The 26605-nt window shown below is 33.8% G+C and overlaps 13 protein-coding genes across 13 annotated transcripts; 8 read left to right on the top strand and 5 right to left on the bottom strand.

Annotated features, from left to right (window-relative positions):
• Positions 1-536: 536 nt before the first annotated feature.
• Positions 537-1280, top strand: WICANDRAFT_80307 (uncharacterized protein; the record flags this gene model as incomplete). Its single annotated transcript, XM_019185037.1, has 1 exon — positions 537-1280. The coding sequence occupies one exon, from the start codon at positions 537-539 to the stop codon at positions 1278-1280; it is 744 nt and encodes a 247-aa protein (XP_019037357.1).
• A 317-nt stretch (positions 1281-1597) lies between these two features.
• Positions 1598-4423, top strand: VPS3 (CORVET complex subunit VPS3; the record flags this gene model as incomplete). The annotated part of the gene is made up of 1 exon (XM_019185036.1): positions 1598-4423. One exon carries the CDS (start codon positions 1598-1600, stop codon positions 4421-4423), a length of 2826 nt encoding a protein of 941 aa, XP_019037356.1.
• Positions 4424-5128: 705 nt separating this feature from the next.
• Positions 5129-6832, top strand: ATP22 (Atp22p; the record flags this gene model as incomplete). The annotated part of the gene is made up of 1 exon (XM_019185035.1): positions 5129-6832. One exon carries the CDS (start codon positions 5129-5131, stop codon positions 6830-6832), a length of 1704 nt encoding a protein of 567 aa, XP_019037355.1.
• A 2201-nt stretch (positions 6833-9033) lies between these two features.
• RAT1 (ssRNA exonuclease RAT1) lies at positions 9034-10038 on the bottom strand (the record flags this gene model as incomplete). Its single annotated transcript, XM_019186496.1, has 1 exon — positions 9034-10038. A coding segment is annotated over exon 1 (511 nt), but the record flags the coding sequence as incomplete, so codon positions are not given.
• A 60-nt stretch (positions 10039-10098) lies between these two features.
• WICANDRAFT_33519 (type II protein arginine methyltransferase) lies at positions 10099-11610 on the top strand (the record flags this gene model as incomplete). The annotated part of the gene is made up of 1 exon (XM_019182081.1): positions 10099-11610. One exon carries the CDS (start codon positions 10099-10101, stop codon positions 11608-11610), a length of 1512 nt encoding a protein of 503 aa, XP_019037353.1.
• Positions 11611-12017: 407 nt separating this feature from the next.
• WICANDRAFT_64292 (FYVE zinc finger domain-containing protein) lies at positions 12018-13319 on the bottom strand (the record flags this gene model as incomplete). The annotated part of the gene is made up of 1 exon (XM_019183703.1): positions 12018-13319. One exon carries the CDS (start codon positions 13317-13319, stop codon positions 12018-12020), a length of 1302 nt encoding a protein of 433 aa, XP_019037352.1.
• A 445-nt stretch (positions 13320-13764) lies between these two features.
• On the top strand, positions 13765-14754 carry MRP1 (mitochondrial 37S ribosomal protein mS43; the record flags this gene model as incomplete). The annotated part of the gene is made up of 1 exon (XM_019182085.1): positions 13765-14754. The coding sequence occupies one exon, from the start codon at positions 13765-13767 to the stop codon at positions 14752-14754; it is 990 nt and encodes a 329-aa protein (XP_019037351.1).
• Positions 14755-15192: 438 nt separating this feature from the next.
• WICANDRAFT_80300 (uncharacterized protein) lies at positions 15193-16401 on the bottom strand (the record flags this gene model as incomplete). The annotated part of the gene is made up of 1 exon (XM_019185034.1): positions 15193-16401. One exon carries the CDS (start codon positions 16399-16401, stop codon positions 15193-15195), a length of 1209 nt encoding a protein of 402 aa, XP_019037350.1.
• A 584-nt stretch (positions 16402-16985) lies between these two features.
• On the bottom strand, positions 16986-17300 carry WICANDRAFT_80299 (uncharacterized protein; the record flags this gene model as incomplete). Its single annotated transcript, XM_019185033.1, has 1 exon — positions 16986-17300. The coding sequence occupies one exon, from the start codon at positions 17298-17300 to the stop codon at positions 16986-16988; it is 315 nt and encodes a 104-aa protein (XP_019037349.1).
• A 262-nt stretch (positions 17301-17562) lies between these two features.
• Positions 17563-19245, top strand: WICANDRAFT_64289 (uncharacterized protein; the record flags this gene model as incomplete). The annotated part of the gene is made up of 1 exon (XM_019183702.1): positions 17563-19245. The coding sequence occupies one exon, from the start codon at positions 17563-17565 to the stop codon at positions 19243-19245; it is 1683 nt and encodes a 560-aa protein (XP_019037348.1).
• Positions 19246-19698: 453 nt separating this feature from the next.
• On the top strand, positions 19699-20952 carry WICANDRAFT_64288 (glycoside hydrolase family 76 protein; the record flags this gene model as incomplete). The annotated part of the gene is made up of 1 exon (XM_019183701.1): positions 19699-20952. The coding sequence occupies one exon, from the start codon at positions 19699-19701 to the stop codon at positions 20950-20952; it is 1254 nt and encodes a 417-aa protein (XP_019037347.1).
• A 169-nt stretch (positions 20953-21121) lies between these two features.
• UTP4 (small subunit rRNA maturation protein UTP4) lies at positions 21122-23618 on the bottom strand (the record flags this gene model as incomplete). Its single annotated transcript, XM_019180322.1, has 2 exons — positions 21510-23618; positions 21122-21488 (listed from the first exon to the last, which is right to left on the bottom strand). Exons 1-2 carry the CDS (start codon positions 23456-23458, stop codon positions 21122-21124), a joined length of 2316 nt encoding a protein of 771 aa, XP_019037346.1. The 5' UTR covers positions 23459-23618.
• A 98-nt stretch (positions 23619-23716) lies between these two features.
• On the top strand, positions 23717-26479 carry YCG1 (condensin subunit YCG1; the record flags this gene model as incomplete). The annotated part of the gene is made up of 1 exon (XM_019182238.1): positions 23717-26479. One exon carries the CDS (start codon positions 23717-23719, stop codon positions 26477-26479), a length of 2763 nt encoding a protein of 920 aa, XP_019037345.1.
• Positions 26480-26605: the final 126 nt, after the last annotated feature.

Below are 26605 nucleotides of genomic sequence, written 5' to 3'. Positions count from 1 at the left end.
TTGTAATTTGAATTGATTGATTGAATTCTTTGTAATTGATTTAAGCATACAGACAACTTTTTAAAATGGAAAGGAGTTTGTTGAATTGCAAATGTGCCATCTTCTTTTTATATTTGCTGTGATTCACCAAAGAAATTACATAATCATCGAAGCTAAAAGAACTTGAAGTCTTCGGAGTTGAAAAATGTTCAAGATTGGATTAATAAAGGCTATGAAGAGTGTACTTTTGAATTGTGATGGTTTGAAATATCTATTGTCTCGAGGATTTATACATTTCATCTTCTGTATAAGATCTTCAACGGTTTTGATGCATCTCATTTTAGCCTTCCCAAATTGGTCCATAATTTGGCACCCAGAATCTTGATCAACGATAACTCCATGAACTAAAACAAGAAATTTTAGTGGACACAACGACCAAAGACAAGAGAATAATGAAAAGGCTCAAATATATAAAGATGGATTAGATTTCTTTTAGTGCTTGGACTATTTGAGCTGTCCTATTGAATTTTCATTTTGGAAAACCTCAGATTCAAATCATGTTTTACAAAATCATCACAGGTTTAGTACTCCTTCTTTGTGCTTCCCTTTCATTAGCTGATGGATCCCAAAATATTGGATCCCTTCAAGTCACACCTTTGGATTACGATAAATATGCTGAGACTATAGATCTAAAGTTGTTAAGATTCTTTGATAGTAATGAAGTGTTTTTTTATGACAGTGAGGCCAAAACATATGACAGTGCAACACAAACAGTGAGAAATGCTAGTATCTTGAGCACTGGCCAATTTACAATTGGTCAAGAGGGTAAAGATTATTATTTAACTATTAACCCTGTATCGGGTGTTGTGAGTGTTTCAAAAGATAGCAAAACATCTAACGGCCTTTTTTACATCAATGATAACTATTTGTATTATCAATATCATAAGCTATTTGTTGCTTGCAAAAGTACACCAGATGCTCATAATTACACTTTGACATGGAGAGGAGCTTCATCACCTGCAATTTGTCAAAATGATTGGTTATTGATTTATTTGAAACCATATGGATCCTCAAATGGAACTGCTATTTCTTCCTATTACCCAAATGAATATGCTGCATCTATAGCTTCAACTGCTACAGATAACACAGATACATCTACCGTGACTGCTCCAGTGACAACAGGGTCTTCAAAAGCTTCAGCTAATGGTGCCAATGCTCATTTAGTTGGTATTGAATCAGGTGTTTCTAGGTATTCTGGGTTATCGGTTTTGATCGTTGTATTGATTAGTTTTATATTTTGAGAGCCATTTTGAGTAATACTTGATACTATAACTAAACATGTATCCCTGTTTTCAAATATCCTATTTTCAACACCATTTGTCTATATAAAATGTAGTGTTTCAATGAGTTTTACCTTTTCCCAAACTGTTTTGCGAGTAGTGGCCCGTGTCCAAAATCTTGTATAAACAAAGCGGCCGAATTTTTGGCCCATTACAGCCCATTGAAAACATCGTCTGAAAACGACATCAACAACTGACAATTAGTTAACCAATCCATACTCTCGTCTATAAGAGAAGACTGGCTTTTCTGTGCAATCACTGGAAAGGAGCCGTTGAATATGGCCAAGAAGAAGAAGCAGGGCAACAAGTCAAAGCAGAAGGGCCCCTTGCCTCAGAAACCCAATGTCAATACAGAAGACCATCAACAAGTGCCCAACCCGCCACAGGACCACTTAGTTCCCAATGATGTTGGTGAAGTGGGAGGTGATGGTACTGATCAAGAAAGTGGCAATGAAGCTGAAAAACAATCAGAAGAATATCATGAAGAGGTGCCCAGAGATGAATCTTTGGAGAATGAGGTTCAAGATCGAGATGTTCAGGATGTAATTGAAAATAATGATGATAATGATAGCGTTGAAGCTAATAAGGATGATTTAGATACAGCTAAAAATAAGACTAAAGAGGAAGCAAATGGTGAAGATGATACTACAAAAGATGATGATCAAGAGAATGATAAGGATCCAGAGAGTAACCAAAATCAAGATACAGAGGATAATAAAGAAGATAACGTCAAAGAACTGAACAATAATGGTGATAATTCCATTACCAAACAAGAGAAACACAGAACCAATGGGGAATATGAAGCTGATGAAACACAATCAAAGTCAGAAGAAACTGCTGAAGAGTCTAAAGCTGAACAACCAAGCATTGACACAGATCACAAGCAAGAAACAGAACATCTTGAAGTTTCCTCCAACCCAATAAGGCCTTCAATTTCAGTGCTCTCAGATGAAAAGGGTTCAGCCTCGGAAGATTCAATAATCAATGAGTCAAAATCTGAATTACACCTGGAAACATTGAAATCTGTATCAAGTCCAGATTCAAAGCCTAAACCAAAACCTAAACCAACCAAATTCATCAGATCATCACCAGGACCCTACAAGATCCATGATATTATAGGAGAATTACCACTACACAATCCAGATATTAATGGATCTGAAAATGCTTACCCAACATATGTTGAGAAATTAGATGATCATATCTACATAGGGACCTCACATGGTGAGATTCTACATTTCTTCAAGATTGAAAATGATTTTATTCTTGTTTCAAGGAACAGTTTCCATCAATCACGTATAAGGCCAATAACAAAGATATTATTACTACCCAAAATCGAAAAAGCATTGGTTCTAGCTGGTGGTTTATTGTCATGTTTCCTATTACCTGAATTCTCACCTGCAAATATTGGAAGAGTGAAAGAGGTTAATGACATAAGCTTGGATTTTGACAATAAGGCCAAAAATGATAGTACAGGTGTTCATGTCACAGTTTATACTAAAAACCAAATACGGATAATCAATGTGACACCAACTGCTCTGAGGTTAGTTAAAGATATTGCATATACGGAATCTACAAAGGGTTTAAGAAGATCTGAATATTCACTAGTTGCATCCAAAGAAAATTATGACTTGATTGATTTGGAAAATTTTCAAAAAATTCCATTGTTCCCAATATTAACCGTGCAAGATGAAACAGGAAATGAAAAACCAAAACTAGATCCATTCATCTTACCGGTGTGGCAGGATGAATTCTTATTAACTTGTGGGATCTTTAAAGATGAACCTTCCATGGGGCTGGTTATAAACATCAATGGGGATGTGTCAAGAGGTACGATCCCACTGGCTAAATATCCAGTTTCAATGGGTATAAATTATCCTCACGTTGTTTCATCTTTTGGTAGCTCGGTTATTGCTTACTCTTTACATGATCAGTCAGAAGTGCAAAGCATAGAATTTAGTGGAGATGTGAAAATTATCAATGTTAGTTCAGCATTTACAGAACCATATGAAGATCTTGTTGATTTGATTAAACTGTCGCCTTTGATTGGTGAAGACCCAGAGAGAGAAGTGAAAGAATTAGAATTTGTCTTTAAGATATCCACCATAACGACATCATTAGTCTGTTATTGTTCCAATTTCATCAAAATTTTGTTACCACAACCTCGTTTAATACGGCTACAAACTTTCCAAAATGTTGAAGAATTGGAAGATGAATTGAAATCAGTTGATGGAAGTACGGAATTAGGTGTTATAGAACTGGAATATATTAATTTATTAATTGGATTGACACATTTGAAAAACAAAACCTATTCACAAGCTTTTGAAATATGGACAAACGGTACAGTAGATCCAAGAATCTTGATTTATATATTTAAATATGAAGTTTATGGTGAAGTTTGGTGCTTCAATGGTTTACAAGGCTTGATTGAAGAAGTTAGAAAGTTGATAAAAGACAATAAGCTCAAGAAATTCTTTGCAAGTTTTTTGGATAAGTGGATATCTAAAGAGTCATATACAGAGAATGCCGATATCGTGAAATCTGTTGAATTGGCAAACTTGAGAGAATCACTTTCTGACAATTCAAAAGTTTTAAAGATAGTGGAAAAAGATATTAGCCTAACATTACCAGAAACAATAGTGATTTTGAAGGATCACGGGAAACATCTAGCCCTGGCTAAGATTTATATGAAACAAGGTAAATTCAAAGAAGTACTTCAAATTTATAAGGAATTAGAAGATAATCAGAAGCAAGATGGCTCTTTTAAGAAAGGTGAAGGGTTAACAATGATTATTGATTTGGTTTATAAACATTTTAGTGATGATGAAGATCTTATTTGGGATATTGGTTTATGGTTGATCAATAAAAAACCAGAGTTGGGATTGAATTTCTTTCAACATGATGGACTAAAGATAAACATCAAAGATGAAACGTTATTGATATCCAAGATTGACGACATCTCTTTGAAATACAAGTACATTGAAAAACTTTTGGTACGGTTGAACAAGGACAAGATGAGATCGAATTTGGTCAAGAATCTACACAAGACAGAGCTGAAAAGCTTGAATGAGAGAATCAGAAAATACAAGAGCCATACAAACCAATAAACTGGCTCAAACTCATATTATATATAATTTTGCATTTGTTACGACGCATTTTGTTTTTTCGATAACGGCTTTAATTTTGTAGTGTGTCTGCCTTTTTCAATGGTTGAAAAATTTAGACGTTGAAAAAAAAATAACCTCGAAATCATCACCTCCAAAACGAAACAAAGCAGATCCAAAGAACAACCTTGAAATGACTCTCAAGTCAATATGATCAGATCAAACTTAGTAAGAGCGAAAATAAGGAGCAACCAAAGGTTTCCCTGCTGCGCTCTCAGGACTTTCCATGAAGAGAAAATACCCAAAGTAATCCAAACAAAGCTGGACAAATTGTCAGACCTAAAATCCACAAGATCAGCCTCAATCATACCCAAACTCCATAGCTCACAGTTTATCAGTCAGGATGTTGCAGATAATAGTTCTGTCATTTCATATGAGAAAGCAGAGCTTATACTGGAACAGAATGGTATACTAGCCAATGGTGATTCTCCATTTAGACTTGTGTTATTGAAATTCTTGGAGTTGGAACTATTAAAAATCAGCGTATTGAAATTTGATGAGCTTAAAGAACTAGTTCAATTGATTACAAAGATTAGAAGCAATTTCAAAAAGTTTCCAAGCTTGATAAAATACTTTGAGAAGCATTTGAGTAATACAGCCATACCCATTTTTTACTTCATATACAATCCAAAATACATAGTGGCATTCATGAACAAAGAGATTCAACTACTACTTCTAGATGAAGTGACTACAAACAACGAGAAAATGAACCAGATATATGAATTGCTAAAGATCTCAAGTGAGATTATTGAACAGTTTGAAGAACAAGGCCTGGAACATGATAATTTGTTGATTATTCATTATAGAAACGCCAGAGAAATATTGAAGATACTAGACCGTTCAGATTATCTGGAATTTTACATAAAGCTGCTGGAATTTGGATGTTCAACTGCTTCGTCAAACTCAATCAATGAGATAAGGCATGCCCTATCACACGGTGAACCTCATGAACAAGAAGTTTTCGAATTTGCTGCGATTTTTACACATGCTGATAAAGAGACGGTGGATTTCTTGAAAAGAAAAATGCTGACATTCTATTCATTTGATATGATTAAACAAATTGTTGTGAAATATATTCAAAAAGGTGAACCTGAAAAAGTTGAATTTTATATGGAGTACCTCTTGACGAAGTATGCGTTAGATAAAGATAAATTAGGCCATCATGATCAAAAAATACTCACATCTAAACTATATGAAGTTTTAACATATCATGCTGTTAGATTGAAAAATTATGAATCAGCCATAGGGTTACTTGAAACTGTGAAAAATAATGGAATTGAAATTAGCCCAAAATTACTACATATTTTAGCAACTTCATTTAGACAGAAAAAAATGTTTGATGCTGTTTTAGTTGTGCTTAGAAAAGCAGCTGAAATGATGGAGTATCAAAATGTTGGTAATTTCTATAAAAACATGATCATTGGTGAGTTGTTGATCACTTTGAGAGCTAAATTCCCAGATAACCCCAAAGTCTTGATTAGCCAATTCATATCCATATTCCCCGGCTCTGAAATAATGTTGAACCAACTAGGGCTGCTAAGTCTGATTTACAATGGAACAGTTGATGAGATTGGAAATTTAAACAACAATCTACCAGTTTCAAAGTCTGAAGTCTCTGATTTCATCAAAATAACAGATGGCTATCCAACTATAGAGAATATGACTGAGTTGTACATCACTGTTTTGAATCATATTGGGCTTCATAAGCATAAGTACTCCAGTGAATTTGTTTTTAATGAGTTATTCAACAAGTTTAAAGATTATGTGGTTCAAGTCCAAGAAGCAAATATCCCAAACCATCCATTCTCGAAAGATAAAATGGATGAAGGTATCGTTAACGTTTTCGTCAGAAGAACAATTGAAGATTTGAAAAATCCTTCATTAGCTACAGCTTTCCTCAAATCGTTTTTGCAAACCTGTGATTTTAGAAGGTTTGATGGTCGTGCTGCTAGTATGATTCTTTACTTCAATAGAGATAATGCTGAACATTATGAACTGGATGAACTTATAACCATCATGGGTAAATTACATGCCCCATTGGGGTTCTATGCTATAACAGCTATGATTTTAAGAAATGATAAACGCATGAACTACGAGGAAGCATATGAATGGTATAAAAAATTGTTAACATTAGGAAAATCAATAACACACTTTGATTTGATTCAAGTTATAAAAAAACATGGCTGGGAATTACCAGAAGATTTTGATCACAGCTTGTTGAAACTTCAATATATGAACTTACAGGATAGAAGGGAAATAGAGTTTGAACAAGATAACGATGAGGTTGTTATAAATGATCCTGAATTTGTTCAAAACTTATCAGCTACTTTAGATGAAGTGGTGACAAAATAATGACACAAAATACAAAATATTTCACGATACATATAGCTATTTTAATTTAGAGTTGTAAATAGAATCACAAAAAAAAGCATTTGCATGACATGATCACTCCCCTTTTTAAATATTCATTAGCTGTAACTATATATTAATTATCCTTACACTATGGTACAAAATAAAAATCATAACAATAAAAATGTTTTTTTTTCTCACTCTCTCCTTCCTTCATCTTCTTAAAACACCATTACGACTTGGTTGCGGTAATCCAGAATCATTGAATGTTTTATGGGTACCAGAAGGTTGAACGCTTGGATTCATGCCAACTCTTTGACCTTGATTTTGACTCATAAAGTTTTGAATATTTTGTTGTTGTTGGGCTTGTTGTTGATGTTGAGCAGCCAATAACAAAAAGAACTTATAACCACCAAATCTTGGAGAGTAAACAGTATCACTACCTGGACCTGTTTTGATGATATTTTGTTGTGAAGAATTGTGATGGAAGTTTCTTCTACCTTGACCTCTTCCATACATGACACTATCTTTATCTTCTTGTGTCAAAACCGGTGTATGTTTAATGTAACCAGTCAAGATGATTGATTTACCAGTGTTCTTTGGTGGCATTTTGTAATCAGCTTTCAAGAATGAATCAGTTGGAATATCACTATAAGAATGCTCACCACCAACTGGACATGGTAAAATTGAATTGAATTTGAATTTTGAATTTGGAAAAACTGAACCACATAACTTTGACTTATGGAAATGGAAATCAACAATTTTGATTTTGTCATCTGTATATAATTTACTAAAATCTTTAAAACGTTTGTTGTGATTGCTAATAAACAGTACATCTTCTTTACGTACATTTCTCAATTTTTCAGCATCTGTTAATTTGGAATATTGTTCTCTAACAACTTCTAACAATCTTGTTTCATCAATGAAAGGCAACAATGCAATACCTTGCCATGACATTTTCTTACCATTCATATCGATTGGGAAATCTTCTGGATAAAAATCAATAATTGGAGAATTTGGATCAGACATCAATGGTCTAAAGATCTCAGGTAAAGTGTGACCAGAAGCTGCAGGCATAACACTCATTAATTGTTCAAAAGGTAAGAAAGGTGTTCCTTGTTTAAATTTGATTGATAAATCTTTGATTTCAGTGAAATCAGAAGCAAATGGTGCATAATGATAAGGGTAATACCAATTCCATGAGGGACAACCTTGATAATAATATAGCAAAACCCAAGAAATACCTTCAATATAATGTTTAACAACTTCCTTACGTAGATTGTCAACTTCTGATTTATCAACATGGAATTTAACTTGATAATATCTATCATGATAACCAGGTTCATGAAATTTAACAGGATCACCATCTAAATCCATAGCTTCCGAGTCACTACTTGGTTGAGATTCAGTTGGAGAATCAGGCACTTGACGTTTTTCACCAATTGCTGCAGTGTCGCTTGTCTTGGTTTTATTTGCCAATAATTTTTGTCTAAGAGCAGCAGCAGCACTGACATTTGCTTGATTTGCATTTTCAACAACTTCAGGTTTAAGTTCCTCAGGCTCTTCAGTGTTTTCAGCAGTTGATGCACCTTCTTCAAAAGTCTTTTTCAATTCAGCAGCAACTTTTTCATCAGTGGTTGCTAGATTTAATTGAGCTCTGTTGTGTACTAAATCTTTGTTTGACATGTGAACTTTACCAACACTTTCATTATTCACGTCAAATAATGGTAAACTTTCAACAGGTGTATAAGTACCTTTATCAGTTTTACCTTTTGTAACATTGGCAAGGTAATGATTTTTAGCGATTCTATCCTCTTCTTGAAATATTTTTCTTCTTTTCTCGTTATCATTACGACGTTGTTCATGAGCTTGACGAGTTCTAAAGATATCATCTTCTCTTGGACCTAACGCACCTAACAAAATTTCAACATTTTCTAAATTCAACACACCGTCACAAGTGATGTATGTTTTCATCTTTGGTAATACAGTTTTCCAAATACCAACCAAAATATCAATACTGTTATCTCTAACATCTAGAGAAGGTAAATGAGGCAAGAAATCATTACCACAAAAGAAACACATAAAGACCCAATCATCAATAGCTCTTTCCAAATCGAATTTGAAAGGTAATCTTGGAACATTCAACTCAATCTCCAAATATTCTCTCAAAACGTTTATATTTAACCACAAGAATGGTTTCTTGGATTCTTTCTCCTCTATTAATTTACGATGCTCTTCACTTAGGTTCATCTTATCTTGTAAACTCATAGTTTTATTGGTATCACGAGCAAAGACATCTTCTCTCAACACTCTAAAATGAGGTTCATGTGTAGCTAAACCCAAGAAAATCAAATCGGCATCTAAACCGTAAATAGCATGTTTTGTATTTGGATCATATTCAATATCTGATCTTTGACTTCTAATGAAATTCATAATTTTATGTTCACCTTCACCAGGAACTGTAGCATCACTTATAACAACTTGTAAATCTTTCCAACCTGGATCAGAGCTTAGCTTATATGCTGTCCAATATCTAAGCGCCAAAGCTAACTTATCCATGAAAGGAGTACCTGGAGTAATAGCATTACTATCCCAAGTCTTTTTAACTTTAATAGCATCATCAATAGTCTCACCATAACTTTGTTTCAGCGCAGCGAGTCTAGCTTTCTCTTCATCCTGTATTTTGGCATCACGGGCAGATCTGAATCTTCTAGCTCTCTGTTGATTCATCTTTGCCCTTGGAGCAACACCATCAACAGCGATCATTAGCACTTTTCTAGGTCTTGCCATGCTGAGGACTCTGTCTGTGTATTCAAACACAGCCAAGAGCATCTCGTCTTCATTTTCTGGGGGTGGTCTGTTTTCTGGATGACTACATGGATGGACGATACCGTTCATGTCAAGATATAGATTGTCTAGTTCACCATTTGGGTTTGGGTTACTGTATAGCGGTGGCACGGTGACGCCATTCACGACTGCTGCTTCCTCCTCGAGACACGGGGAGATGATCTTGGGGTACTTTCTGGACAGCCATCTGTAGAAGGCTGGGACACCCATTTTGAGCTGGTTCTGGTGGAGTGCTTTGAAGGCAAAAGTTGTTGTTTTGCTTTAAGCTGAAGCTCATCTCTGAAAAATTTCAAAACACTTCGCGAATTCGTTTTTTTGTGTTTTGGCCACGACACTTTCGCGAATCTGGTTTTCGTTCGAGTTGAAAAGTTGTAAACAAAACAGTTGAAGATTGGATTAAAAGAGACAAAAGGCTGCTGATTATGAGACGGTGTTTTGTGGGAAGGAGGCTTCTGTCTACAAGGGCACCAGGCACGCCATTTGCTCACGACTACACACATACTCCAATAGCTTACACCCATAGATTACCCCCAAGAATAGAGGCTGATACATTCAAGGATCATGAAGATGTCCAAGAACCAAAAGATCCAGAACCCCAGACCCCAATTGGTCAGTTGTGGTCAAGTTTATCAAATGATCCATTACAAGGGAAATCACCATCTGATTTTTTCTATAGTTTCCCCTTGACAAATTTCAAAAAATTGAAGAAACGAACTGAACGTCCAAGGAAAGTTCGAATGTTGGCTAGTGATTTTATTGATGATTCCTTATACAATCCGAATTATGGTTACTTTCCCAAGCAAGCTGAGATCTTCCAAACGGGGAAACCTTTTGCATATACTGATTTAGAAGATACAGATGAATTTGTTACTCGTTGGAAAGAGCAATATGACCGTTATGGTAAACAACCTGCATTACAATTATGGCATACCCCTGTTGAATTGTTTCAACCTTATTATGGTGAAGCTATTGCAAGATATTTACTAGTTAATTATAAATTAAACCTGTACCCTTATCATGATCTGATAATTTATGAAATTGGTGGTGGTAACGGTACTTTAATGGCTAATGTATTGGATTATATACGAACAAATCAACCAGAGGTTTATAAGAAAACAAGGTATAAAATTGTGGAAATTAGTAAAAATTTAAGTGAAAAGCAAAAATTACAAAAAAGTTTAGCCAAGCATGGTTCAAAAGTGGAAATCATAAATAAATCTATATTTGATTGGAATGAATTTGTTCCTGAACCTTGTTTTATTGTTGGTTTAGAAGTTTTGGATAATTTAGCACATGATATGGTTAAGTATGATATTTACGACGGTCAACCTTATCAAGGATACGTTGTTATTGATGAACATGGTGATTTCCATCAATTTTATACCCCTGAACTGAATCAAGATACAGAAAATTTCTTGGGATTGAGAGGGTTAGAGTTTTTATCAGAACCTTCTGATTATATGAAGACTGTTAAACATCCATTAAATGAAAATAGAACATTACAACAATTTAGAAATTTCTTGACCCCTTTCAATAATGCATTATCTAAAACGGAATTCATTCCAACAAGATTAACAAGTTTATTTCAAGTATTGAATGAATATTTCCCAGAACATCAAATCGTTTTATCAGATTTTGATTCATTGCCAAATGCATCACAAGGTTATAATGCACCAGTTGTGCAAACAATGCTGGAAGATAAAGCAATCACAACATCAACTTTCATGGTGGAACAAGGGTATTTTGATATAATGTTCCCAACAGATTTCCATACTATTAGAGATTTATATATTAACGTTTGTGGTAAATTGGTCAAGACTTCAAAACATGCTGAATTTTTAGAGCAATGGGGTGATATTGAAGGTACCACTACAAAGACCGGTGAGAATCCAATGTTAACTTTTTATCAAAATGCATCATTTCTTCATAGTTAGGAAGAGTTGTATATAGTTTTGCATATTCTTATTTATTTATTTAACTTTATGAATTATTTATTTAGAATGATTTAAAGTCGTAGGACTTCTACAGCAAAAGAATTAGTCTCTAAGTATATTATTTAATCTGAAGCGAATGTAGTAAATAATGTAATGGTATAATGAAACCCCCTTTGAAATCCAAATGTTATCCGACACATGTAATAATTAAAAAAAAATCCAAGTAATAAACGACAAATGAAATAATAAAATATTAGTCACCACATACTGATACGATATCAAAAAGTATTAGTATAATTGGCACAAAAGAATTGAAGATGGTATAAAAAATTGAAAAAACAAAAAAAAACATAAAATCTATCATAAAAATGTTTGTATAGTAGTCTTGAAAATGAATGGAGGCACAGTTAAAAAGAACTCCATGTCCAATCTGCAGGAACTGAAACCTCTCTACCAGCCTTATCTGCAAATTGTTGTTGTTGATGTTGTTCCTGATGATGATCAGCTTCTGAAGTTATAACATCTCTTTTCTTAAAATTTGGATAAAGAGATCTATCAACTTGTTTGAAATTTTCAATAATAAAATTACTCCAAGATTTCCCACATGCAAAGCAAACTTTTGCTAAAATCCCATTAATATCAAATTTACAATCAAAATTCAATTTTGCCTTTGATAATAAACAATTCCCACAAAAAATTTCACCACATTTTCGACAATGATGACGTCTATTTATTAATGAAAATGGACGATCACAATCAAAACAATTACTTGAGGCATTGTTTGGTTTCCAATGATCATGGGACAAAGTGTTTGCTTGTTCCATTGTGTCATCTTGTTGCATATGATCCAATAATGAAGTTTGATCAAATGCTGAAGAATTATAAGAATTTGGTCTTAATACACATGGAATATAATTTGGAGTTTTAGGATCATCTAATGGACGTAATGGAGCCATTGAAAATCGTGGCATCTTTTTCGATGAAAACTGATGGATCGATTCATTTGAATTTTTCTTTGATGATAATGGAGTTGTTGTTGCTGTGGAATTATTATTAGTTGTTGATTCTGAAGGTGCATGATTATAAATTATATTTGAGGAAGTGGAATTTACAAGATATTGTTCAATATTGTACAAGTTGTCACCTAATGAAGTTGAAGTTGTTGGTTTGGGCAATGATGAGTCTGAAGTTGATAAAACTTGAGACATATCAACCAATTTTGCTGGTTGGTATGTTGATCTAGAAGTGGTATTCTTTGTGGATGTTGAAGATGAAGCCAGTGATTCTTGATAATCAGTTAATATTTCACCGTTATGATTGTTTCTAGTGCTATTTTTCCTCTTGTTGGCTCTATTTTTGGCCTTTTGAGCTGATTTATCCATCAAGTCATTTGATTCAAATTGATTAGAAGCTGATCCAATATCATCCAGACTTTTTTTCGTCTGAAACTTTGGTGCTCTTATTTGCTCATCATAATCTAGCAGGGGATCATCTGGAGAAGCCGTGGATTTGATCAAGTTGGTGTTGTTTTGCAAGTCAGAGTTATTTGAGAATGTTCTGGTACTGTCTCCTGGATTCCTTGAGGATGCTGTTGTAGTGTAGTTGCTGTTGGAGTCGTTTGGGATGATGTCTGAGATGACGGAGTGTCTCTTGCTGGTGGAGTGGTGTATTATGGGCTTCTTGGAGAAGGAGAAGTTTTCAGAGCTCATGCTGATGGCATTTGAGTGTGTTTGGTGCTCTTGTTTGTTTGATGGATTGTTTAATGCTTTTTCAATTTCAGTTGAAGCAGCCAAAAAACTGATAGAAAATTGATAAGAAAAAGCACCCAAAGCGGAAATACTCTATATTGGGAAGTGTGTAGATATGGGAACGGGTTGTTTGTATGGTAGCATAGACATAGAGCAAAGGTATACAGATTTTAAATAGACTATGCGATGTATTTTATTAATGATAGTATTATTTGTGAGTTTTACAGTTTTATCTGTACGTTAAGATGTTATTCCACCCATCTCAAAGGAAACCTCCCTCTGTAAACCTCAGCACTAACAAATTCTCGAGCGTTTCCACGAAAAAAAAATCAACAGTGAAAAATCTCAAATCAACTGAAAAAGCATCAAGATTGTTGCAAACCCACCTCTTCACCACCTCTTCACCATGCTTTCATTGAGGTCCAAGGCCCTACAGGCATCCAGACGCTTCAACTCAACAAGTTCTGTCTTCAAATACTACAAAACACCAGAAATCCCACAAATTGACGTAAATGCTGCCAATGGTATAAATGGGTTATTCTCTAAACAAGGTTTACAAAACGCATGGTATAAACGTGCTGAAATATATTGCGATGCATTAGATAAGGAAATTGCAAGAGAAGGTCTAGCAGCTCATGACCCAGAAGTACTAGTGAACCAATATGCTAAATCTTCTTCAAAATTACAATTATTCAATAATGCTTCATTGTTATACAATACTGAATTTGCAATGAGTTGTCTTGGTGGTGTTAGAAATGAAGATTCTTTACCTGCAAAACCTGATTCAAAATCATTATTATCAAATCCAGACATAAGTCATGAAATTCCAAATCAACCTATTGACGAAACTTTCCAAGATTGGATAAAAGATTCTTTTGGTTCCGTATTAGAATTTAAAACTCTATTATTAAACTCTGCAAATGCTATAAATGGTGATGGTTTTACTTGGTTAGTTGCTCGTAAAACAAGAAAATCATTAGCTTCCCAATCAAGTGCAACAAAAGAAGAATATGACAACTTGTACGTTTTAAACACTTATAACGCAGGTACTCCAAATAATTCAGTTAGATTTGGTCAATTGACTCAAATTTCAGAAAAATTAAGAAAATTATCTGAACAATCTGAAGATAAATCAATGACCTTCAAACCTCCAGCTTCTTCAATTTTATCATTAGTGGATGCCAGAAACGTTGCAGTTTACGGCAATACTGAATATAAACCAATATTGGCCATCGATGCTAGTCCAAAGGCTTATTTATATGATTACGGTGTTTATGGTAAAAAAACTTATTTGGAACAAGTTTGGAAAGCTTTAGATTGGGATATTATCACAAGAAGACTACCTCCAAGATCTGAAAATTACACAGTTGAAGGTCGTATTGGTAGAGGTATGTAAATAACAGAGTCATGATATGTATATAGATCAATCGAATGGTAAATTTATGATAAAATTCTACAATATGTACTGCATATTGGTCAAAAATAATTAATTGTCTTTAATACCGTTTTACAAAAAATACTAATACTCAAAAATAATAACCATGTGTCTGATTTATTTCATCTGGCACCTAATCTCAACATCAAAAGGGTATCTCAAAAATAAAAAATACTTGAAAAGAATTGAACAAAAATTTCCCATTTTAAGTATTATTCAAACGTGATGTATAAAAAAGAACATAAAATCAGACCAATTCCATATCATATCAAATATGCCAAAATCTTTCAACATATAAGCCTTTAAGATAAAAAATAAATGTACAACAAAATGGTCAACTCCCAAGATAAAACACAAGAAAACAAAAACAATAATGAAAATGAAAATAAACTCAAACAATCAGCTTTTACTTCTACCAACCTTCAAACTTCTAACCCTTTTCAATAATGAATTACCACCTGAGCTTTCTGATTTATCAGGGCTGAAACGTATTGGTTCATCTTCATATGCTCCTGCTGAGCCTCCACTAGTATCTCTGAATTTTTGTTTCAATGATTTTTTTCTATTTAATCCACCAATGTTTGCACGTTGTTCAGCTTCTTCATATGCAGTTTGACTTGCAGCTGGTGCACCATCCAAAAATGTTGAAGATCCAAGACCTAATGTGGTTTGTCCATGAACTGGTGTAGCTTTTTTATTAGTATCAAATTGTGTAATGTTTTCAGTGTTTTTAACAGCAGCAATGGTGGATTGTGATTGATTAGCATCACCGTTATATTGAGCTAACAATGGAGTTGGTTTTCTTGGTGAAACTGAAGTTGTATATAAATCATCATCACCATAATCTGTTGAACGTCCCATAACATAATCAATTGTAGAATCTTTAGTGCTTTCTGGTGCTTTACCCTTGATTGAATTATTTGGACCATCAGCTGGGAATGCTAAGACTGGAGCAGATTTTTGATTTTTATTACGTTGTGGTGTACAAGCATCAAATGGACCATCATGATGGAAAGTACCACCAAATAAACCAGTAACATCTAATTTATCAATGGTATCAACATTCTTTGGTTTTGGAGCACCATCTTTCTTATGTTTTGTTGATGATGAACGATGACGTGATTTTGAACCTTCTTCACCAGAACGATGAGAGCGATGGGAACGATGTTCACGATCACCTTTATGTTCACTTTTATGTTCACGATGACGATGAGAACTCGAACGAGTTTCACCAGAGCGATGTGGTTTAGATGAACCATTTGTTGAGCCATCACCTGGCCATTCTCGATGAACTCTTGTTCTATGTCTATCTGATTCACTTTGTGTACGCTGAGGTCTTGAAGATGATGAACCTTCTTTTTCTCTTGGATATGAGCTTTTAGCAGCTTTTGGACCAGCAGCTTCTTCATATGAAGGAGGTAAATCATCTGTAGTGCGTCCCTCTTGACGTCTTGAGCGTGATTTTTCATTTGAATTGTAATATTGGTTGTTTGAGTTTTCTGATGGATATAGTGGAGGGGTTGAAGTAGATTGGTGAGTTGATCCTGTTGATTCAGGGGATAAAGAATCTGAGAAAGGATTATTTGATGAGCGACGTGGCACGGACATTCTTCTATAATCTAGTTAGTTTTCTGTTACTTTTTGTTGTTGTTGTTGGTTATCAAGAGCTTTATTTGTTGGTGTTGTTGATAAGAAACACGTAGAGATGTGAAACAAATGGGGAGTGGAGTGGAAAAATCTATCCTCTATCTATTTTATGAAAATGAGAAGCGAAAGACTGAGTTGGTTGGTTGCTGTCCTGTGAAGGTTTGATGTTGATAAAAGATGATGAAATCGATATCTCTTTTGCTATGTAATTTGTAGCGGTAACTTGTATAGCCTCTTGAGAAGAATGAGCAACTAGTGATGAAGAATGAATGAAAACAAGGGTCACATGCCCTGTTGAAAAAATTGAGGGTTGTTCGCGAACTTCGCGAATTCTGCTGTGCACAGCCCAAAAAAACGGGCGGCCAGGCCCAGAACCACAGCTCATCTCTCAGAAAACAAAACAGATCAAAACATCAAGATGAATGAAATGTTGAATAGAATAATCATAAATATCTTTCAATGCTCTTTCCTCTCTCTCTCTCTCTCTCTTTCTCGCTTTATTTGTTTCTCTCTAGTGTTTCTTAGTGCTCTTGATATATCAATACTTACGGTGGGATTCCTCTAGCTGAGTGAGCACTACCCGCTGAACTGTTGGACTGTGTTCTTTGGTATGTTGGTCTTCCGATGGACTGAGGAACCTTAAACAGGTCGCCATCTTCGTCATCACTACTGAAACTCAATTGACTCTGGTTCTTAGCGACCCAGTTGTTGAAATGTTGTTGTTGTTCAGAGTTCTGGCTTGCTGTTCTCGAGCCAATGTTTGAATCGTAGGATGCGTTTCTGAATGGGTTGTTTGTGGAAAAAGGTCTAGGCTTTGTGTAGTTGGTGCCTCTCACACTGGACCCTCTCTGGACAGTCATTGTGCTTTTGTCAGATAATTTCTTCCTGTAAAGACTGTTTTCGCTTTTGATGTTGATGTTGACAATTTAAATGAAATAGGAAATTTGTTTATAATTTGAAATCACTTTTTTTTTTGATTTTCCACTTTCGCGTCATTTCCGGTGGTAATTTCACGTGATCTAATTGTGGTCGAATTTCAACGAACGTTATAATATCAATAAATTGATGGGAACAAGTTAGATTTAGATCATGGCTACCTGAGCTAAAGAAAAGTGCCTGCTAATGAGCATATCTGTATCACTATTCTTCCTTGTATCTGCACTGCTGGTGTTCTACAACACATATACACATCTTTGGTTTCAAATAATCAAAATCTTTGAACCCACAAAGTTCAATTCAAAATATGCAGACATTAAAGATGATGATTTAAACTCAAGTTCATTTGTCAAACTAATATCAAGTGATGAATTAAGTATATCAAACCAAAGAATCATAGATCTTTTGAAGAAATTTTCAAGAATTGCATTCTCAACAAGTATTACAACATCTTTTTTAGTCATTGAATTTATTCTGTATCATTTTATTAGTGATGGTGGAAATCAAGATAATCATACTGCTCTAAATTTATGGAATTTGAACCTGGTGGTGATTACAATCAATCTGATAGTAATACATCCTATACTGATAACGGTCTTACTGGTTAACAAGTTTTTCAAATCAAGTTTGCTCAATAATTTGACCATCAAATCAATAGCTACATTGATAATTTTCATCTTTTGGTGTCTCACATTATCAAAATTTGATTCATTCACAGATTTAAACATTGTGGACAATACAGACTCACATGTTATTGCATATTACCTATTGAGAATATCAGTCATTGGTATAACTTTGATTGCTGCTCTCAATGGTGTTGGTTCATTCTCAACAGCGTATTATAATTTCTTCAAGAGATTCAAGAGATCTAATTCAACTTCATCATTTCAACAATCTACACCTCAATATCTGGAAACCCTGGAGAAAACTTTACAAAATACAAGTAACATGATCAAAAGTAAAGAAATTGAATATGAAAAACAACAATCATCAAGACCATATGCCGATGATTCTCAATTGAATAAAAGACCTGGATTCCAACCAAAGAAATCATTCTTAGATCTAAATACTTTAAATCAAACACTCAACCCTTTCAAAAGTAATACGTCAAAAGTTGAAAATGAACTGATTTCAGAGATCAATTCTTTGAAAATTATCAAAAATGATATATACCTCAAGATGTTAAAAGTTGAAAGAAATATAAACCAATCTACATCACAAGATAAATTTCACGTTAAAATACGGAAAATCATTCAATTATCATTATCAATATATTGTACGTTCAAAATACTACAAGTGACATCAATAAAGATCATCTCAATTTTCAATTCTAAATTCTATGATGAAGTTTCCACAAAGGAATCAGATCCACTGGTGCTAACCATTGTGAAAACAATTCAAATATTCATCACAGTCAAAGATGAAGAATTCATAACAAATCAATTGAGTTTCATAGTATCCGGCGCATTGTTTCTTTGTTCAATAAATGGTGTATTCATGACATTCCAACATTTATACAGATTCCTACCATTAGATCTATCAAAATTGAGCAAGACAACAACTCCAAATACCAAATATCAATCAGTTTCAATCATCAAAAATTTATTAATAAGTGAATTGACAGGGATCTATACTTTAGCCACCATCTTAATCTTGAAATCAAATCTAACTTCAAATTTTAGTTCAAAATTAAACACTTTATTTTCATTAACAAATCAAAACATTTCAATCGTTCAATTGGATAATTGGTTCGACAAGATATTTTTGGTTAGTGTTGTTCTAACTGCAGTTTGTATAAAAACTGCAGAATACCTAAGTGATGATATTGATGGGTTTGAAGACCAAGCATTAGCTGGAAAGATTGTATAGTTATTATTGTTGTTGTTGATCGATTGACATATTATTTGCATTCTCCATCAGTTGAGTAGTTGAGCCTTGTAGGGATTTATGGTTTTTCACAGATGTTTCCAAGTCCTTGAGCAGATTCCCAGTGAGTTTCTCGACCGCTTTCAAAGCTTCTTTAGTGAACTTGAGATTCTTGATCTCTTCCTCATACAAATCTGACATATTTTAAGTTGTTTTTGTTGTTTGTTGTTGTTGTTTTTTTGTTTTCTCGAGGATTTTTGACGTATTCTTTTTGTCTCGTCGTCATACAGCTCTGCCATCGCCTCACGTGCACAGATTGACTTTATTGCTTTGGCAATTTCAAGATGCAATTTCACTTGTATTTGCTACTCTTGAGATGCCTATATATTAAAGTTCAATCCCATTGGAAGAAGAAAAGACAATTGTTGACAATTATTATTATTATTATCAACAACAATGTCAGGTCCTCATCCTCCAGTATCTAATCCAAATCTTGAAGGTTATAACGTTGTTGCAACTTTCTGGAAACGTTTTTGGAATTCAAACAAAGATACCTTCACAACTCCAAGACCAAAGTGTTCCGGTGTCTATGGTGATGAAGGTAAATTCAATGTTTGGTCAGTAGCTGTTGCTACTCAGGCCGTGGTTGATGGTGCTAGAATCTATCCTCAAGAATTGGGACCTTTAATTGACCCTTGTATCAAAGCTCTTTACAAATATAGATCTCCTCAATTTTACGGTTATTGTGCTGTGGAGAATTTCCAAGGTAATAACGATATTTATTATGATGATGATGCTCAAGTTGCCTTTGCCATAATTGCAGCTTATGAAGTCACTGGTAATAAAGAGTATTTAGATAGTGGTAGAGAATTGGTTCGTTATTTGATGGGTGGTTTGAATAATGACTCAAAAGCTAAAGTTAAAGGTGGGATCTTGTGGCATAGAGATAAGCCTTATATCAGTGCCATTTCAACAAGTGAAGTTGCATTGGCTGCCTTAAGAATTGCCAAATTTATCCCAAATGAAGAAAAAATTTATGTTGATTTCGCTGCTAAAACGACCGATTGGTTACTTGATGTTTTATTAGATAAAGGTGATTATTTAATCTTGGATGGTATTGATAAGAATTCTGATGGTGCTAATGGAATGAAATGGACTTACAACACTGGTACTGCTTTGAGTGCTGCTTCATTATTGTATGAATACACCAAGGATAAAAAATGGTTAAAACATGCCAATGAATTAGCCGCAGCTGCTACAAACCGTAACAAGTCATTATTTTGCAGAGATTACAATGAAATGGATAGAAGATATTGGAGGGATCCTTCATATTTCATTCAATTACTATTTGAAGGTTTTGCAGATTATTTATTGGTTGTTGGTAATGAAGCACCAGAATCAACTGCAAATGCAATCAAAAGAGAATTGAAACGTCATTTAGAATTCTTTAGGAAATATCATTATGATCCAAATGATGGCTTATATTTCCAAATGTTTGAAGCTCATAGAATCTCCAAAGAAATTTGGGAATTATATTGTGAACAATTTGGTAGTACTAAAGGTTTTGATCCAAATAACGAAGAAAGAGCTCAAGAAGGTGATGGTGGTCCAGGTGATAAGCCATTAGTTAAAACTTTGATTGGATCTGGTGCTGCTGCTAGAATTTGGTTCCAAGCTGCTAGAGTTATTCCAGACATTCCTTACAACTAAACTACCGAACAATTTTTTTCTGATTTAAATATGTGCTATTATACATCTTTGCTTTTATCTATGATTTCCTTTAAAAGCTAGTGATTTTCATGTCTTTACTACAGCTTTATGTTTTTTTTCCCTTATCTTAATATACAAATGTAACTTTTATTAATGATCTAGTAGTCTCCTAAACTCTGATTTGGTTTAGTTTAAATGCAGGAGGTTGCGATAATGCAAACTGTGGTCTTTCAATGACAATGATTTCACCTTCATTCAATAAACTATTAGCATACAATATTGGTTTATATTTACGAGTAATAGCGAATGGAACACCATTCTTATCTTCGTCACCAGTAGCAACTTCTTTGATGAAGTCATTACGTTCTAATAAACGTGTGACTTGATCCTGTAATAATTCATTTTCGATCTGTTGTTCATCATCACTTTCATCTAAACCTTCATCTTCAACGGCAATATCTTCATTAACACCAATTTGAACACCATGTCTATTACGTTTCTTATCCTTTTTGGATCTATTAATTGGAATATTTAAACTTAGATCAAAGCATGATAACCAAGTTGAACCATAAATCCAAATTTTATCTCTATTTGAAACATCCAAAAATATACCTAATGGTGATTCTTGTAAGCTTGTAAATTGTTTTGGTAAAAATTCTGAATTAATCTTGGACCAATTTGTTAAATGTGCAGAATTTGATTCATTATTTAAATCAAATTCATAAATCTTATTCTCATGTGTGATAACAATCAATGTATTCTTCAAAGAAACTTCGATTCTATTGATATAACTTGAAAGTCTCAAGAATGGCGTAGACTCTATCTTATCCGAATTGTTCAAATCAATTAAATCAATGGCACCAGACACTCTTGACACAACTAACTTTTCATTATTATGGGTCAATTTTATATGGTTGATGTTTTCAATATATGGTAATTTAGATTTTGAGCGAGGTAAGTCACTCAATTCGTATTCAATAACTTGTTCATCTGTGGATTCTTCATCTAAATTGAATCTATAGATTTCATTATCTGGTGTAGTCAATATTAATGAATCACTACCGTTGAATAATAAATGTTTTGAACCTTGTGCTTGTATCTGTTGTTCATCAATCTTGGAAACTTTCAATTTGCTAGAATTGGATTTTGGTGACAGTTTAAATAATTTTGTAGTTGTCAATCTACCAACTGCTAAAATGGTACCATCTTGTGATAATGCAACCGATGTTATGTTTTCATCATCTGCTAAAGTTAATTTGGCTGCTAATTCAAAAGTTTCCTTATAATTAGCTTCATCTTCTTCTTGTGCATCCGCATCTTCCATTCTTTCATCCTCTTCATCATCGCTTTCATCAATCAATTTACGTTTCAATAGTCTCCAAATCTTAACTGTTTGTTCTTGCCACATCACCACCAAGTTTTGAGATTTATTCATTGTGACATGTTGTTCTTGTGGAATGATTGATAATTTTCTATATTGACCATCAGTGAATGATTTTAATGAACTTATCACGATACTTTTCTCAACACCACCAGATAGTAAAAAGTTAAAATTTTTGGATTCATATGAAGTCATTGATCTGATATCATTTGAATGGAATAATCTATTTGAAACATTAGACCATCTTAGTTGCTTTTTGTTTGTATTGGTGCTGGTTTCAATTAATTGAAATTTGAAAATCTTTCTATCGACACCTGCAGTGAAGACATTTTCATTTGATAAATCGGTAGTCAAAGTCAAGATATCAGCAGCATGAACCTTGAAACTTTGCAACAAAGTGAAATGAGAGAAATCCCAAAATTTAACAGATCCACTTGAATCACCACTAACTATTTGATTCTGATTTGGTAAATAAATAACAGACCATATTAATGTTGATTCATGCTTGGATTTATCAACCTTCATTGTTGATAATAAACTATATTTATGTAGCTGACTATCACCTCCAAAGTTCCATACTCTAATACGGCCATCTGCACAACCACCAATGATATAATTATCTTCTTTCCAAGTAACACTCAAAACTCTAGAGCCTTGTCTTTGTAAAAATGCAAAATGTTCAATAGAACCTGGACCACCAGAAATATCAACAACCACTACGGTACCATCATCACATCCAACTGCGATTTTATCTTGTGATTCATTTATGGAAATTGACCAAATGATGGCAGCATTACAATCAAAATGTTTCAATGGTAAACCAGTTTTCAAATCCCATTCAGTAATGACAGTAGAACCACCAATTGAGAATAATCTTGGTTGTTCAGATTCACGAGTGGACCATACTAAGCCTTCTATACTTCTATCTTTACCACCGTATAATGTAGTTTCATGGATCCATTTATTCTTTGGATTCCATATTTCAATATCACCATTATTTCTTGCAACAGCTAAACGCAAGTCTGCTGGGGAGAATTTCTTGGTTGATTTGTGTGAAAATGAAAGCCCAGTGATGGTATGTGGTTGGTAGTCCACGAAACGGCAACGATGAACATCCACGGTCATATTTAAGCTCTTGAATCCTCGAGAAATATGTCTTTGTTGTAGCGATGAGATGAGCTCTACAATAATAAAAGTGACAAAATTTTTTTTCTAATCAAATTTCGCGCTTTTTACCCTCTCTGAAATGTTTTCGCGATTTTTATCGTGTTGCCCCGTACCGATCTTTTTTCTCGATTTTGTTTGTTTACGTTTTTGAAATCAAAACAAAACATAAACAACGTATTTTTTTTGTAAAAGGCAAACAAAAGAATTAAACAGCAAATGGCTACTGTCGCAGCTCCTAAGCAGGCCAGGAAGCTGGTGGACTCTCTCAGCACACCAGAGCAAATTCAGAACGCGCTAGCTAAGGTTTTCCAAGAGTCTCAAAGCTCAGTGGCAGGTCACAGAAAACAGGTGGTTTTATTGAAAACAATCCAACAAAGAGCCCATGATTTAGAGCATGAAGATAGTTTCAACTACTTCTTCTGTAAATTGATCAACAAGGTGCTATTGGTGAAGAAATCAGAATCTGTTGGTGATAGAATAGTTAAACTGGTTGCTAGTTTCATCCTAAGTTTGCAAGAACAATATGAAGAATCAGATAGTGAAGACAACATATTCACCAGATTTATTCATTATTTCATTACTCATTTATTAAGGGGTATTGATTCAAAAGATAAAAACGTGAGATACAGAGTTGTCCAATTTTTGGATTTTGCCATGAGTGGATTAGGGGAAATTGATGATAACTTGTATGAATCATTAATGTGGTCTCTAGATAAAAGAATCCATGATAAAGAACCAAGCGTTAGAATCAAAGCATTACATTGTATTGCAAGATTCCAAGACACTGAAGATGATGGTACTTCTGATGAAGTTGATGAAGCTACAAGTAAGCTTTTGATTGCCATCCAAAATGATTCAAGTGCAGAAGTCAGAAGGGCTGCTCTATTAAATTTAGTCAAATCGGGCGTCACTAAACATTACCTTTTAGAAAGAGCTAGAGATACAAATTCAATCAATAGAAGATTGGTCTATTCAAGAATTGTGAAAGAGCTAGGTGATTTTAGAACTATCGATTCAAGAACAAGAGAGAAGATTTTGTTGTGGGGTTTAAAAGATCGTGAAGAATCTGTTCAAAAAGCATGTGTGAAAATGTTGTCCCAAGATTGGTTAAATACGATTGACGGTGATTTGATTGAGCTCTTGGAAAGACTTCATGTTACCAATAGTGAAGTTGCTGAAATTGCGATGAAACATTTTTTTAACAATAGAAAAGATTTAATTGGTAAGATTACTTTTCCTCAGGAAATTTGGTTAAGATTAACACCAGAAATTGCATTTCTAGCTAGAACTTTCTATTATCATTGCTTCAACAACACTTTAAATGATACCATAGATGCAAACTATCCTGAATCTGCTGAAATGGCTAATTTACTGTCAAAATATTTAGAAGCCAGAAAGAATTTGGAAATTTTGGATGATGCAGAAGATCTAGATTTTGTTATTGAGCAGCTATTAACCATTGGAGTAAACTATGATTTTAGTGATGAAATTGGTAGAAGAGCAATGCTACAGGTGATTAGATCGTCATTAACACATGATAGATTAACAGATAAATTGATTAAAGTTTCGTTGCAAGTTTTGAGAAAATTATCAATCAATGAAAGAGATTTTTGTTCCATGGTTAATGAAATCATTACAGATATAAGAGATAACGATATTGATCAACAAGAAGCGGATGGTACTGCAGAGGTTCAAGAAAATGAAAAAACCACAATTCATTGTTTATCAATATGTAAATCCATGTTAGAGCTAACCAATGAACCACTCAAAGATAACATTTCAATCACATCATTAATTGATACATTAATCAATCCAGCTGTCAGAAACAATGTAAGTACAATCAGAGAACTAGGTACTATGGCTTTAGGTCTATGCTGTTTGTTGGATTTGGAATTGGCAACTGATCAGTTGTATCTTTTCGGTCTGTGTTTATCAAAAGGTCATGAAGAACTTAGGGTTATTGCCATCAAAGTTATGTTTGATATTTTATCAGTCCATGGCTCTAAAGTTTTAGATGTTGAAGATGGTGTTGATTCATTATCATTCCATAAGTTACTTTATAGAACTTTGAAAAGTTCAGATATTCCAGAAGTCCAAGCATTAACAGCTGAAGGGTTATGTAAATTATATTTGGCTGATATTTTAAGTGATGATGAACTTTTTGAGACACTAATCCTAACATATTATAATCCAGCAAATGCTTCAAATCAAAGTTTGTTACAAGCATTCACCTTTTGTTTACCAGTCTATTGTTTTTCTCATGCCCAACATCAAGAAAGAATGAGTAGAGTTGCAGCTGATGCTTTTAAAAGACTGTACACTGCTCATGTTGATGAAAGAGATGAAAACGAACAAGAAATGGTTTCACCATCAATCATTTTACAGCAAATTGTGCACTGGACTGATCCAAATAATGTTGTCAATCAAGATGATGAAAAATTGGCAATATCTTTATCACACGTTTCACTTGCTATTGATTTGTTAAATACATTTGATGAAGTTGAATGTAAGAAATATAGAAAATTGATTTTAACAAGTTTACCAAAAATGTTTATTGGAACTAATATTGAATTTGAAAAATTGAAAGAATTAGTTGAAACTTGTGAAGAATGGGAGGAAGTTGTTTCAGCTCAAGATCTGCCATCAAGAAATGCATTCAATAAGTTTGTTAAAAACATTGAAACTTTGTTTGAAGCTGCTAAAGCTAAACAAGAAAGTCAAGTTAATGAAGAAGATCAAGAATATTCAGTTATTCTTGAAAAACAAGGTGAAGAAGAAGAAGAACCAAAAAAAGATGAAGTTGATGAAGAGTTTGAAGAGGAACAGAGCAGAATAATTGAACTAAGTGAAAAGGAGAAGAGTCAAAGAAACGACGATGAGCAAAGTGATAGTGATATTGATGAGAATGAAAATATACTGAGAAGTGATACTGGTGAATTGAGTAATGTTGATCAAGATGGTGATTTGTCTATGGAATAAAAAGGTTTATAAGTGTTCATTGTGTTAATACATAGTATTTTAATTAATTTCGTAATAGTAATATCGTGTATAATAATAATTAGTAAATTAAATGCAGCAACTAGCAGAGTAAAAAAATAAAATCAA

This window comes from Wickerhamomyces anomalus (assembly GCF_001661255.1).
Source record: "Wickerhamomyces anomalus NRRL Y-366-8 unplaced genomic scaffold WICANscaffold_5, whole genome shotgun sequence".
NCBI lineage: Eukaryota > Fungi > Ascomycota > Saccharomycetes > Phaffomycetales > Wickerhamomycetaceae > Hansenula > Hansenula anomala.
This window is presented reverse-complemented; position numbering and strand designations above follow the sequence as displayed.